Source organism: Falco peregrinus, chromosome 1, assembly GCF_023634155.1.
Source record: "Falco peregrinus isolate bFalPer1 chromosome 1, bFalPer1.pri, whole genome shotgun sequence".
Lineage (NCBI taxonomy): Eukaryota > Metazoa > Chordata > Aves > Falconiformes > Falconidae > Falco > Falco peregrinus.
In genome coordinates this window covers 119,787,025-119,801,171 of record NC_073721.1, presented here as the reverse complement: position 1 = coordinate 119,801,171, position 14,147 = coordinate 119,787,025, and the positions used below count along the sequence as shown (strand labels likewise).

Genomic DNA, 14,147 nt, shown 5'->3' with positions numbered 1-14,147 from the left:
AAAATTATTGAAGAAATTGACATTATTTCTCCTTCTCTCTTCTTTCCCCAGGGCAGCCATTGAGGCTCTGGCAGCTTTGCTGAAATCAAGTAAGCTTTTTTTTCTTCCTCTTCTTTCTGACTTCCCTTTCTGTGCTGTGCTGCTGGACAGAACGATGCTGTTGAACCTCATTCTCCCTTGTTATCCCCTCTTCCCTTAGTCCCAAAGGGCACTGCTTAGAAGAGAGAGGCAGTAATGCAGAAGTTTCCTATATGTTTAGCTATGGTTCCTGGAGCCCCACAGCTCTGTGAGCACACAGCCCTATGGGACATGGTGCCCTAGGTCCCAGGCAGCAAGCTGCTGAGGGAGCCAGACTAGACCTTTTTTCTAAATTATTTAAATTCTGAGTGTTTAGGGAACAGTGGTTGTCCTGAGGCTTGGTACAGTGGAAGCAATGGGGAACCTCTCCAGCCAGGGACAAGTGCTTGTTGCTCTGTTCCAGCATCACTGGAGAGTGGGACCAGGACCTGTCTGTCCTGTGGTGCTGTTGTACTTTGTACTTGGTAACAGTGATGCTGTTGGCAAAGGCCTGGAAAACTTCTGTAGTCCAAAAGAGACGTCCTTATTCTCCCTCACAAGCTTGTCAGGTCTGATAATGTGGAGATAGGGCTGAGACCTGGTGCTTGCTGGGGTGCAGCCCTGCTGTGGGAGGCTGTGCCTAACATTTGCACCAGCTGGCTTGTGGTGTTGAAGACCTTAACATGGGTTCTCAGTCACACACTACTGGTGTGACCGTTCCTGAAATGAACGTGCTACCCATTTTTTGCCTTTATCCCATCTGAAAACACTTAGCTTTTTATTAGCAGAATTTAATAAAGCCTTGATTAAGAAAGAGCACTCTTCTACTGCAGACAATCTATTCTACAATAAATCACAATGGCGTATTGTCCTTCTCTTTCCCCCTCCTTCCCCTCCCCCCCCTTCTCATTTTCATAGTATTAAGAATAAATGCATTTGTGAAAAATTGTAGCACTGGAAGGAGTGCTTAAATGAGCATGCTGCAATGGGATCGTGTCTGAGTTGCAGCAACTCAAGTGATGAATTCTGAAATAATGCCTCAGTATTAACCTTGCTGCCTAGATTTAAAGGTCACATTATTGCAACAAGGAAAGACCTTCTGGTTTGGGCACCAGATGTTAATAAGGGAGTTGTGGGGCCATGCCACAGCTGCTTGCAATACAAAAGCAAAATTAGCCTTCAAAGTAGAAAGAAATTTACAGAGAAGGCTGGAGAAGTGGAGCAAGAGCTGAAAGCTCATCTGGCAGCTTGAGCTTTTCTCCTGCACTCCTGTTTTGTGGTAAGTACTATGAATGGGAAGTGAAATTCTGTTGTCCCAAGATATTTATAGGATAAGTTTTGTGCTGGAAGGCTTGTTCTGGGCCTAGAGATGAGAACAGTATATAAAAGTAGAGGACTAATTACCAAGGAAGCTGTGAAATGTCGTCTCCTGGGGAGTTGTAAATACATGTTATGAAACTTGGTAGGGAAGCTGAGAATGATCTAGGGAATCTAAAGGGATGGGATTCAGCTCCAAATTCTCCCAGCCTTTTCTCTCCTGGAGTGAGGTAAGCTTTTTTTAAAGGCATTTACTCTTAGAATTTTCTGTGTGACTCTTCTCAGGTGATTTAGGTTGTGAAGGCATCTTGGCTGGTCCTTCCTTTTTGTGCTTTTTATGCTGTAGGAAGTGTGTAGAGGCTTTCCATACTGGAAGAACACACCGATCAGTCTGCTTGTTTGTTTCAGGTGCTTTCACAGAATGTACAAAACCCAAACTCCAATGAGAATTTAATCTATGGAGCAAAGTGGTCCATTCACATCACTCTGGTCGATCACTGTGATGTACAGATTAGGGTTCTCGTGGTCATTTGTACTGCTGCCCGTTGCAAACAAAGGCATTGCTTGAGAGAGACATTTCTTGCTTTTGAGACACCCTTTCCCGTTTGCTGTTATGTGTCCTTTTCTCCTTTATCATTCACAACTAAACAACATTGTTGCAGCAACACCAGCTACCATGCCTCCATGGAAAAGTTATTTTAGGAAAATACATGGTCTATTTTCAGCTGATGTTCTTTTAAGACACTGGAACTGGGATTTGGGAAATGGTGCCAATACTGTGCAATCAAATTGAGCACCACAGCCTGCAAGGCAGCCTGAACTGTGTTTTTTGATGTTTTCTGCAATCTGATGCTGAGTGGTCAAGAATGTCTTTTAGTTTTCTCCTTTTCCTGTGGCTCAGGACATGAGAAGCTCCAGGCTTCTGGAGCAGACTGCTCTGATAGCTGTATACAAATGAGCAGGCGGTGTCTTTTGGGGGGTGTGGGTCGGGATATGTGAAAAACAGCTCTGTTTTCTCCAGAGATAAATTCACCATGGCTGAAAAAGAGCTGGATTCTTTTCCATCATTGTGTCAGGACAGCTTTGTTTGTCACAGTTAAATTATTTATGCCCATGACCTTAGTGCCTTGGAATGGTGCAGGGTTCTTAGAAAGTTAAAAAACGTATCTGGTGAACGCTGCAGCACTTGAAAATTGCTTATGAAAACAAGAGGTAAAGCTGTCACAGCAAAGCACCCAGAAGCCCTTTAGCATCTTTTAGATGGGATACAAACTAAATGGGAGGCAGGAATCCTGGAATGCCCTACAGTACTGAATTGGCTGGCTGATTGTTGTGAGCCTTTTTGGAGACTGGCAGTAACCCACTTGCTGGGGATTGGTGGTGAGATTCAATTTTCCTGGGGGTTAAGGCTGCAAGACCGGCAGGACAAGAACACACCCGTTCTTGAGGGTCCCCCTGCGGGCCTGCCGTCTCCTGAAGTTCTACAGCCCAAAGCGATAGCGGGGTTGTGGTTATACGCGGGTCCCCGCTGGAGGGTGGGGGTCCCCGCTGGAGGGTGGGGGTCCCCGCTGCTTTTGGCAGCGAGCTGCAACGGGAAAGCGCACGGCAGTTTTGACGGGAGCGGGCAGGTGGCAGTGTGCCTCTCCGATGGATTCACAGCATCCACCCGCGGTTCCTCAGGCTGCCGTGAGCTCTGCCTGGGGCTCGGTCCACCTGCAAGAGGCAGGGGCTGGCTAGAAACTTTTTGGCCTCCGTTGCCTCCCAGAAGCTGGTGCTAAATGCCCGCTTAACAGGTGCGTAACTGCAAGAAGCAAGATCTGCCAGGAAAGGAGGCATCGGTTTAAGAAAAAAATACTGCTCCAGTGGTACCTGGGAAATTGTTGCTGTTGTGTGTTGCAGGAGAAGTTATGATTAGCCAAAGAAATAAGTGATAGGACACTACAAACTTGTGCTTTATCCACAACAGGGAAGAAATGCTTGGAAACCCTGTGCTAGGCAAGAGTGACCCTGGTTGTCCTGTTCCCCTGAGCAGAGTGGAAATCGGTAATAGTCACAGAGACAGTGAATAACGGAGGAAAGGAAAAGTTTGTCCCTTCTAATGACAGTGCTGCCTCAGTGGAAACTTGGATTACTGACATAGAGAAGATGTTTCTTGCTTGACTATCAGCCAGTCTCACTCCTGACTTCTGATCTCTTTCCCAGCATCCCAGAGTACTTCACCAGTCCTCGCGTGCTACTCTCCCAGTTGCTGCTCTCCACCTGCCATGCCCCCCACCAGCATGCAGCAAACCGCTTGTAGCAACTCCTTCCTCTGTTCTAGTTTTTTCCAATATCTATTTTCCCTCCACTGTGCTGTTAACTCCCTCTGACCTGAACTACATCATTAGACAGGCTGAACATGTTGCTTGGTAAATATCTATAATGGTGCTGAAATGCCATGAGAGCCTCAGGAGTTTTTGACTCTTTTCTTGGATGTTACAGTCAAGGTTTCCAGTGTTACACCTTCCCATCCTTCCTTCAATTTCTAGATGCTTATTGCAGCCCAGCGTGGGGGTGAGGGGGTAGATACTGATAGCTACAGATAAACTGAGGTGGGATGAGGCCAACGTCCTTCCCAGAGTCTCTTCTCTTTGTCCCAGGGTACACCTGCTACTTTTTCCAGCCTCCTTTGGCTTTGTTCTCCTTCTCTGTACATCTGCCTTCGTATTTTGCTCCAGTTTTGTCTTAAGGCTTGGGAAGCTCATCACTAAGCCCTCCTTTGCCTGCGAGATGCTCAGGTGTGGAGGGGGTATATCCCAGCTGGAGCCCATTTGAGCAGCAGTGGAAGGCAAGGGCTGTCCTCTGTGTCACTCTTAGCTGTGGGCTCTGTTGCTTTTAGTGAACTCACACCACCACCCCCACCACCACCCCAAATAAAGCAGGCAAACCACTCCCAGTTTTGGGGCACTGGAAGAAAACGACACCCGCTATATAAGCGCAGACAAGTGCATACCTAGGGGGTTGCAGGCTGAAGGTGACGTGAAGGACTGACCTGGCCTCTGCCACCCAGCACCTGGAGCCACACGATGGCGGTGATGTTATAGGGATCCCCGCTCCCACCGGAGCATCTTCCAGTACTTATTTTGGGTGAGTAATTTGTTTATCAGCAGGTTATTTTAATCTAATTTTGGTTGTATTTGTAATTCCTGACTATCTGTGCTTCCCAGAATTAGCAGCTTGCATGCCTTTAAGGAAATTAGCTAGAGCTGATCTCAGAGGCATTTGCTCAGTGGATGTTGAAGGAAAGGGCTAGGGAAACGGGCAGGGCCCTGGTTGCAACACTTGCCTAGTAAAACTGTGATGAGCAATTTAATATACAGGTTGTTGTGACCCCTGATCATGCTTATTTCATCAAGACAATTCTGTGTCCTAGCAGCAGTTATTGCCGACGGCTTTGCCCCCCTCTTTCTATATCTTTTTCTTCCTCTTTTTTGTCATCTTTATCATCTTGCCTTCCCTTTCACCCCAGCCTTTCATCTCTCATTTCCAGCTCTTCCTTCATCATCTTCCATCAACTAAACTTTGTTTAACCTTTCACCTGCTCTGTGGTGTGTGGTCTTTATTTTTTGATATATATTTTTTTTTTAATCAAAGCATAAGGACTATGTCCTGTGGCTGGCAGGATAAAATAATCAGTGTCATTCCTTTCCTTTTATGCTGGCATCAAGGAGGGGCAAGTAACTCTGAGAAACAGAAAGCGAAGTTCTAGCACATAAGCAGATTATGATTTCTGAAAGGTCTGTGCCCTCTATGTCTGAATTCATAATGCTTTCCAACAGATCTACTGATGCAGGTGTCTCATTTTGTGTCAAAATAGCCCTAAGGTTACACCATGTCGGTTCCTGTAGCCACCAGCACGGTGGCTGTGGTTTGCCTAATATTTCACCAGGCACCCATTTCTCACCATCAGTCTGAGACTTCGTTACCCACCTCTGGATTAAAACTCCATTATCAGCCTGGCCCCAAATCTATCATCACAACTTGCAGGGTGTTGTGATCAGAGTTGAATTTTGCAAATAGTTCCTTTCACAATAATCTAACCCAAGTTCTGTGCCTGTCTGTTCTTCCTGATTATCAGAATGCAAATAGTCTTGATTCCTCATTTTTACATTTATTTCTGAGAAGAGCCACTTTATAGGGTAAAATATGTTTTTGAATGTCCATTATATTTCCTTCCCCCAAACTGCTCTTCATTCATAGATATATTCCAAACTGAAAGTAACTCTGTGCTCCAGAGAAAAAGGTTGGTTTCATCTCCTGGGGCGTCGTGGCTTCCCAGTGTTTTGCCCCTCAGGGTGGGTACAATGGAACCAAAGTGTCGAGGAGCTGCTTCATTCTCTGTTGACCGTCCTTAATAGTGATTGCTTACTGCCTTTGTCTTGGCATAGGCAGTGTTTGTGCCTCCAGTGATGATCCAGCTTCAGAAAATTCAGTGGCTGAATTTGAGGAAGTCTTCCAAATTCTAGCATCCTTATTTGAATTCTTTCAAACCACTCTGGTCAGAAAAATCAAGCTGCAAATTTTGTGCAAGTATATTTTTTGTGGATTTCCAGCTTTCTGTTGGGTTACAACCAGAAGATGCTGTGAAACTGAAAAACACAGGGGAAAAAGGAAACCTTTTTGAAAATCAGTTTCCTTCTGGGGTTAGTTTGAAAGATTTGGAAGGGGATGGGTTGCTCTTTCTTGATTTTTACATATAAACAATGTAACAAAGGCAAATTAGACAATAATCACCATGTCACAATACAGTCTGTATGACTGCCACTGAACTAGCCAAAACCTGGAACCAAAACAAATATTTTGGAGTAGAAAGAATGAGCTGTTCTTGTACCGAAGCTGAGCTTGTGGCTGAATCCAGGTTTAGTAGCAAAACCACGGCACTTGTAGCTGTTAGCAAATCCTGCCTGTGTTCTCTGCCTTTGTGACAGTTATTCATCTGTCCTCAAGGCTTAAATAAGTGCCTGGACTCCGTGAAGTTTACACGGCACAAATACAGTTGTCTTCTGCCTTCCAACAAGAGTTGAGCTAATACCAGCTTCTTGCTGGAACTGTAGAGCCCACTGGGTCTGAATTCATTCCAGGACTTGATGGGTAACTACATTTCTCCATAGGGACAACTCTTTTTGTTTCTATAGGGAACCTCCAAGTTTATCTCCAGAAAAAATGACCTCTCAATGACTGAATAAAATAGGTGTTTTCTCTTCACTTTATGAGATATCTCGCATCTTTTATTCCCAAGAGGTAATCACTAGAGCAGAGTGGGGAAGTTGGAGATTTTCTTATTCCTTTCACTGCTTAAGGGGCCATAGGGTTAATTTAGCAGAGCGTTCTTATCTCCAAACTGTACTAATGTATGTTCTTGGCATAAAGAATCAGCTGAGTGGCATCAACAAAGAGATTTAAACAGATAGACAAAAAGATGAATATCTCTTTGTTCTGCCTGGTAAGCAGTGCATTGCTCATCATATTTCAGGTTGACTGTAATTCAGTTTTGTGATTAAATAGGCTTCGTGTTTTCCAGTGGTCCCTGTGTTCCTGGCACATGCTTCAAAGGGGACTGGAATGCTGGGAGGGCTTCAGGAATATCCACAGAAACACTAGCAGTCATGAGACTTTATCTACTAGACTAAAACCCCAGCTTTAGAGTCTGTCCTCGTCCCCCAGCACAAAATCAGAACTTGCTCAAACCCGAGGATTTCTTTGTAGTGTGATCCCCTCACTAATTTAGATGCATCTTTAACTATTTGATGCTTCCATGCCTTGGCTGTGCATCCATGTCAAACGGTTCTGGCTAACTGCACGGATTATTCAGGCCAGGTATTCTGTGCTGCCGTGCTTAAACTTTCACTGGTCAGCAGTGCTTCCAGCAAGGCAGAAACGGAGGGTCAGTTCTAGAAGTGTGTGAAACTAAGAAGACATCGAGCACTCCCCTGTCACCTATCCCAGCCTCAGCAGGCAGAATTGAAACCCTTGCAAAGAAAGCCAGAGATGCCAGAATAAGACTAGGAAGACAGGCTGTCACAGAAGAGTCAGAGATCACTCAGATCTGATACAAAAGTTATTTAATCAGTAAATAGGTATGTAAATTATTTAATAAGTACAGATGGATTGGCAGTCAATTACTGTTCACTACACTTAATATGGGATACAAAGACTACATCATAAGCTTACTATACGTATCTTAGTGTTAGGTGCATGCAACAAAATGTCACTTACCAACACGTGAATGTCTGGTGATCAGGTAAGGGGTCCCTCAGTTTTGAGGGGTCACCTGGAGAGGCATCCCTGCTCAAGGGGAGATCATCGCCATGCAACCAGCTGCTATGGAAGGAGAGTTCAATAAGCCCTGATGGCTGCAGATATTTATAACATAAAATGGTTGATTTCTAGTCAGACTTTCTCCTGTCAATATAGTTTTGGCTGCTTATCAGCCCAGTTTCCAGCCAAACTATTTTTTTGGTGCTGAGTTCTCACTAATAGCCTCAGACAAGAGGATTAACTCCAGTTAGGTGTGCTTGCTGAGCGCCTGCCTGGACCAAAGCTCCGTTAGTTCAAACAGGAGAGCATCTGCCACACTGACCATGCAGGAATCGCAATAGGCAGCACCACCCCTGGGCACTGCTGAAAGCTGTGTGGAGGGAGAACTTCCATTTCCACTGGGCACATCCAGGGATGAGGAAAGGGACTAACAAAAGAATAACAGCGAAAAGGTCAAAAGACATAGGACACTTTCCCACTTACCACACAGATCATGCATACTCACTCCAGGAGGAGTGGGTTCTTGCTGCCTACAAATCTGTGCAGTGCTGCTCGTACCTGTATGATTCATTTCCACCATCTGTATTTGTGCCAAAATATAGATAGATACCCATGCAGGTGCATCCCTAGATGGAGAGACCAACAGACACAGACAGGTGGGGAGGCCTCCTTTTTCCATTCTGCCTTCTGGAGATCTTGGCATACTCCCTCCTTCGTTTATTCCCTAATTTATTGACTATACAACTGAAAAAAATGGAAGAAAAAACCAAGAAAAACACTGACAACACAGGAGAGCAGGGGAGAATCAATGAAATGAGACAGGACAAACAAAACAAATGGGTTTTTTGCCCCTTCAGCAAGTAATTATCATTGCTTCTGATCAAAGTGCTGAGGAAACTATAGTCCTGCCTCTTCCATCTCCTCACAGAACAGGCTATCTCAGCTTCACTTTTTAAAGCAACTGTTCTGATCTTAAAGGTGATAAGTATTCCAGAAAGCATGAAGGGAAACACAGCGAAGTTATTTTGCTCAGCTTCCTCCATGCTTTTCACCCAGCGATTAAAAACTGGAGCCTGGGACAGTTGTGTGCTCTGGTCCCTATGGAGCTGGGATCCAAACACGGAAGCCTGTCTTGAAAGACATGAGGAAAACTTCACAAACACATTTTATGAGGAGATTTTTATTATTTTTTTTTTAAATTAAATTCCCTGAGAAGCTCTACCTATAGTGCTTTTCCAGGACAAGGGAAATACCCTTGTCCTATCAACACTGATGCAGAAAGCTTAGGCTTCAGGCACTGGATGCTGGGGGCTGTAAATCCCTAGATCTAGTCCAATTTTGTCTGCCTCTGAACCGTTCAGGGAAGCTTTGAGTCTGATCTAAATTGTCGCTACCTTACAGTCCCTGACTCGCTGCTTCTTGTCATGTTTTATATATTTATTGACTTTTACAGAGCTTTCTGAGTAATTCTTCAAGGAAGATTGACTGATTTAAGGGGTTAGTCATCCTGCAGGTTAGTAAACATGACAGCTGGTTGAGGATTAACAGGAAATCATGAATAAAATCATTGGGATTGATAAGGGATTCTGAAGCAATTAAAGTTTTCTTGCAGAAAGTCAACTAGAAAAAAGAAACAGAGTGAAGGTCAAAGGAGAAGGATGACCTCCTGCATACTGACAACCGCTGAGCCCTCAAATACAAGTGTACTGGTAGAGTTAGTGTGAGATGGTTAACAACAAGGGGATAAGGTGCTACAAAGAACTGCAGGCCAAGGTATAGGAGACCAGGCAGATCTGTGAGACCAGCAGGTTGGTGCAAAAACATCTCAACAGGGTAGCGTGAAGGTGCGGAGCAGGATTAAAAAGAGATGGTAAACTGCTCTGGAGGTGCTGTTTATTGCCTGCCTTGTGGTGCCAATGGTAGAGAAAACTGCAGGACAAGACCAGGTGGCAGAACTACCCTCCAGTGCCTTCTCCAGGTAAGGGTTTGCTCATATACGGCAGCAAGCAGGCTGAGATGACTTCAGACAACTTCCTTCCACTTTCCAGTACCTCCATCTACTTCAACCCTGGGACTGAGGCTTGCTGCCTACTAGCTGCTTCCTGATTATTCGCTCCCTGCCTTCACTTGTTACTGGTTTGCTTAATGCAGCATCTTTCTGTTCTCTCTCTTAACCTCTAGCTGCTTCTCCTGTCCTGTTAATCCCCACTGATGACTTTAACATTCCAGGTGTGAGAGGCTCTGGCACTTTGTTTAATGAACTGGAAATGAATTGGAGCCTACTGGCTCTGGAGATCCCATACCAAGAGCCATCTGTTGTGAGCTGCAAATGCTGATTGGTATTCAGGGAGCTGAGCTCCAGTCTTACGTATGCTACCTGGCCCCTTGGTTGACTACTGAGCTCCTGACAGCTTCTAATGTGTGTCACAGCAAGGAATGTCAGGACCAGTCAGGAAAATATGTTTAGGCAGGGTTAGGCTGAAGGGAGGGAGCCTAGAGTCTGGTATGGCTTCATGTTTGTCCTGTGGAGCAGGGCAAGGAACCCAGTGAGTGAAGGGATGTGTTTTAAAATACTCCGCAGAATTTGTGTTTTATCACAAGTTTTATAGTCTTTTCCTTTTAGCCTGATATCCTGGAGATACATGATTAAGGGAACTTTGCAGCTTTCCTTTCATATTTTTATAAAGGTTATTTTTTGAAAAAGTATATTCTTTGTTTTCTTGCCCATGCAGTAAAGCCTTTTAAACATTACTTGAATGTGACCTTTAAAATCTCAGAGCCAGAAAGCAACAAAAAAGGAGCCTAAACTGCTGTTGCTTATGTTGGTTGTGTTTTGTTAATTTTTAAATACTGCGAGTTTCTAGAATGATTTGATTCATGTCTTTCATTATACAGGTATATGTGGTAATACATTTAGAAGTTAAAAATAATTTCACTGGCTGTGACAGAATTATACAGCTAAAAGGTTTCTGGATTTGTTGATCTCAGCAAGGTGTTCTCTTGAGACTGAAGTATAGCGGTATGTGAAGATTATATGACCTGCTGTCAACTAATCTCAGTGGTTTTTAGCTTTTGTCACTCCTCAGGAACTCTTACGGTGCTGCACTTGAAACCAAGTTTATTAGCACTTGGAAGGAGATACAGGCTCTGCCCTTTCCCCACCCATGGTCTGATTCATCTGGAGGGTTCTGGAGCATCCATTTCCACCTGGACAGGAGAGATACAGCTTCATGTTTTTTAATGTATAATTCTAAGAGCCTAGCTCATCCTTAGGAAATAACAACATCCTAAACTGTCAAAAAAGAAAAAAAAAAACCCCAACAACTTTTTTTTTTTTTTTAAACTGAGACCATTAAGCAAGAATGAGCAGGTGTTACAGTCTGAGTTTGAGCTCCGAGTAGCCATGTGGTTATCAAACAGCGTGAGTAGTGGAAAGAGTTTAATTCAGCCTTTTCCCTTCATTTCTAGAGTCTAACAGCCGACGGGCAGTGAACAGAGGCTACCTGGGTGGACTGCTGAGACTGTATCAAGACTGGCATCACAATGATGTCTCCAACAACTACATTTATATTCGTAGGGGTCTTCTGCTCTGCCTAAAGCACATCACCGACATCCAGCTGGGCAGAGAGACTTTCCTTGGCTCCCGGGGTATGGAGATTCTCTTTACAAGCGTACAGGTAAATGGTGCTTTTGTGCTTAAGTGAGATGGGTTGGTGGTTAGTGCTGGGTCCTACCTCACAGCGCAGGAAATTCCACAGTTTTATCCTGAATTTAAATAACATACAAATGAAAAAAACCTGATATTGTTAAAATAAAAAGTATGGACTTTTTCCCAGCTAGTGCTACAGAAAAGCTGAAATGTTTATATTTAAAACTAATTTTAATTCTTTCTGAGCTTCATGAAAAATGTAGTTCAGGCTTTTTAATGCTTGTTTTCCCCACCCCTGTGGATCTTACTGTTGCTTGGACTTCATCTGACAGCAGTGCAGTATCTCCACAGAAGAGTTGCTTAGGTGTTTCATGAGGTGTTTTCTTTCGAGTATCCGGATGGATAGTTCCACGCAATCAGTCTTTCACACAAAAAAGTGTTGACTTAGCCAGGATTTTGCTATATGAGAAACATCCATCAACTGTTTTTCAGGAAGCCCAGTTTTAATCTTGTGAAACATTAATATGGGTTCACCAAGAAAGATGACATGGTTCTGAGGATGGGATCCCTGTAAGGTATAGAAAGGGCAGGTACAGGACAGCAAGAGTTCCTTCTGGTTCTCTCACCCATGTGCTTCCTTAGGCTTCTTTGGGGAAGTCACTTATGGAGAAACCTTCAGTTCCTGACCCATGTGATTCCACAAGGAGGGCTTCCATTGTCATTCCTCCTGGCCAGTGCATTGTCTCATTCTAGGACCATGACAGACAGAATGAAAAACCTGTCCTCTTCTCCTCCAGAAAATCCATTGCCTTATGATCCAGTGTATTTGCTTCTTCACCTTTCCCATTGCTGTCATGAGCAATTTTCCTGTGACCGAAATATTTCTTACCAGTAGTAAATGGTAGACTTGTAGAATTTTTTCACTTTGTTTTCCTCATAAGGAATTGACTGCTTTTTCAGGTGGGCTGAGGTGGCCAGGACAAGCAGATCTTTCCAGGGAGTATGACCTCTGTTAATGAGAAGTCCCTGGTCTGCAGAAACTTGAGTAGGGTGGATGGCAACAGCTGCTTGAGGGTAGATGTCAGCTCGTTCCCACTCAAGACCCTTCTTCAGCCCACGTAGCTTTCTGAGCTAACATCTCCTGATGGCTCAGCCTGGGAGCAACCCCAAATATGGTGTCACCTTGGGTGAACAAACAGGAAATGACATACGGAGGCTCCAGTAAACACGGAGGACGCTAATCCTTCCAAAGGTTAGAAGTGGAGCGGAAACGACAGCTGCAGGGGCCTCCGGTTTGCTCTGTTCTTCTGCTGTGCACTGCTAGGGACATCTTGGAAGGGGAGTTACCAAGGTTAATAAATTCAAAGCTAGCGTTCCCTCAGTACTTCTTTGGGATATCGTGTGTCTCCAAGACATGAAGTGTCGGGGGGAGCCTGGCAGCCCTAGGAGGTCTTATTCATGCTCTTCCCTGCTCTGTTCTGAGGTGGGGGCTGCTGTGCCTCTGAAATCTTCATAATCTTCATAGTAAACAGAAAATGGGAAAGCTATTCTCCTGAGGGGAGCTGTGGGCTGTAGTAAGACAGAGAGAGACAGGGCAGGCAAAACAACTCCTGCCTGGGAAGGCAACGGCTCTTTGTGTGTGCAGACAGTATTTTGGTACCTTTAGGAATTTGCTGGCTGTGGTGGTTAGCCTTGACTGAACTCTAGGCAGCTAATGAGAATTTTAAAGGTTTTAAGAGCTGGCTAGAAAAGTTCTGCTGAAACATTTTAGTTTATATATATATCTATATCTCTGCTGCAATGGAAACAGCTTTGCCAAGATGGGTTTGTTTTAACCTTCAGTGGAACTCCTGTTTACAAAGCTTGTGTAGATTAGTAGTGACCGCTACTTTATTTGAGGAGAATTTAGAGATATTTGAGGAGAATTTAGAAATATTTTGAGTGCTGCTCATACCTGGAATGACAAATTATTTTAGATAATTAAATCATTTGTGAAAAGGAAGCACTTTCTGCTCCCATTTCTTCTTCCAAGCTCCGCTTAGCCTTTCATGGCAGTTAAATGGTATACTGATGTTAGCAACTGGCTGGCTTCGTGTGCACTGACAAAGCGCTGCCTGCTCGGAGACAAGAAAACAGGTTTGTACCCACTTTAGAAGATACTGGTGCATTGAACATTATTTTGCTATTTTATCATTTTTCCATCTGACTTTTTAAGCTCGTCTGATTTCTTTTCAACCTTCCTGCACTAGGGTCTACTCTCAGATAATATTATCCTATATTCCACTCTATATTTCCCAGGTGTAGCATCCATAAGCATCATCACCTTTTGCCTTACTGTCATATTGAAACCTCCCTTTTTTAATGTATCAGAATATGTGGAGTATTCCAGATTCGCTAGAGAAAAGATTGAGTGTGGAGGCTAAAAAGCAAATCCCCTGAATTTGGGCTAGCTTTACATGGGCTTTCTGAGCTAGGGATTCACTCTTTCCTCATTCACAATATCTCACTACAAAATAAATGGGATAGTTTACACACATACAAAGCAGTCTTCTGTCTGTTTCTCAGATGTCAGTAAAAAAAGGCTTTTCCAATACAGCGGTGGAATGTTTTTTCAGTCATCTGTAAACTCTGTTATCTGGGAATCTGACAGCACTTTATGAACAGTAATGAAAACAGTCCCACAAATTCCCTGTAAAGTATCTCAAGGCTTGTTTGCATTTGTAAGTGAATTTGCTGTAAAGAAAAATGTGGCTTTCAAGCAACATCCTTGAATAACTCTATGTGTGGAAGTTCATTGTCTAGATGAACATGCCTTGTTCTTGACTAC

General features: G+C 43.9%; 1 protein-coding gene across 1 annotated transcript in view; it reads left to right on the top strand.

Annotated features, from left to right (window-relative positions):
• Positions 1-14,147, top strand: part of AGBL1 (AGBL carboxypeptidase 1) — a 273,101-nt gene that overhangs the window by 28,663 nt on the left and 230,291 nt on the right. Inside the window, exons 6-7 of the mRNA XM_005242455.2 lie at positions 52-89; positions 11,140-11,348. Coding sequence (XP_005242512.1) covers positions 52-89; positions 11,140-11,348 — 247 coding nt within the window. The remainder of the gene's footprint in view (positions 1-51; positions 90-11,139; positions 11,349-14,147) is intronic.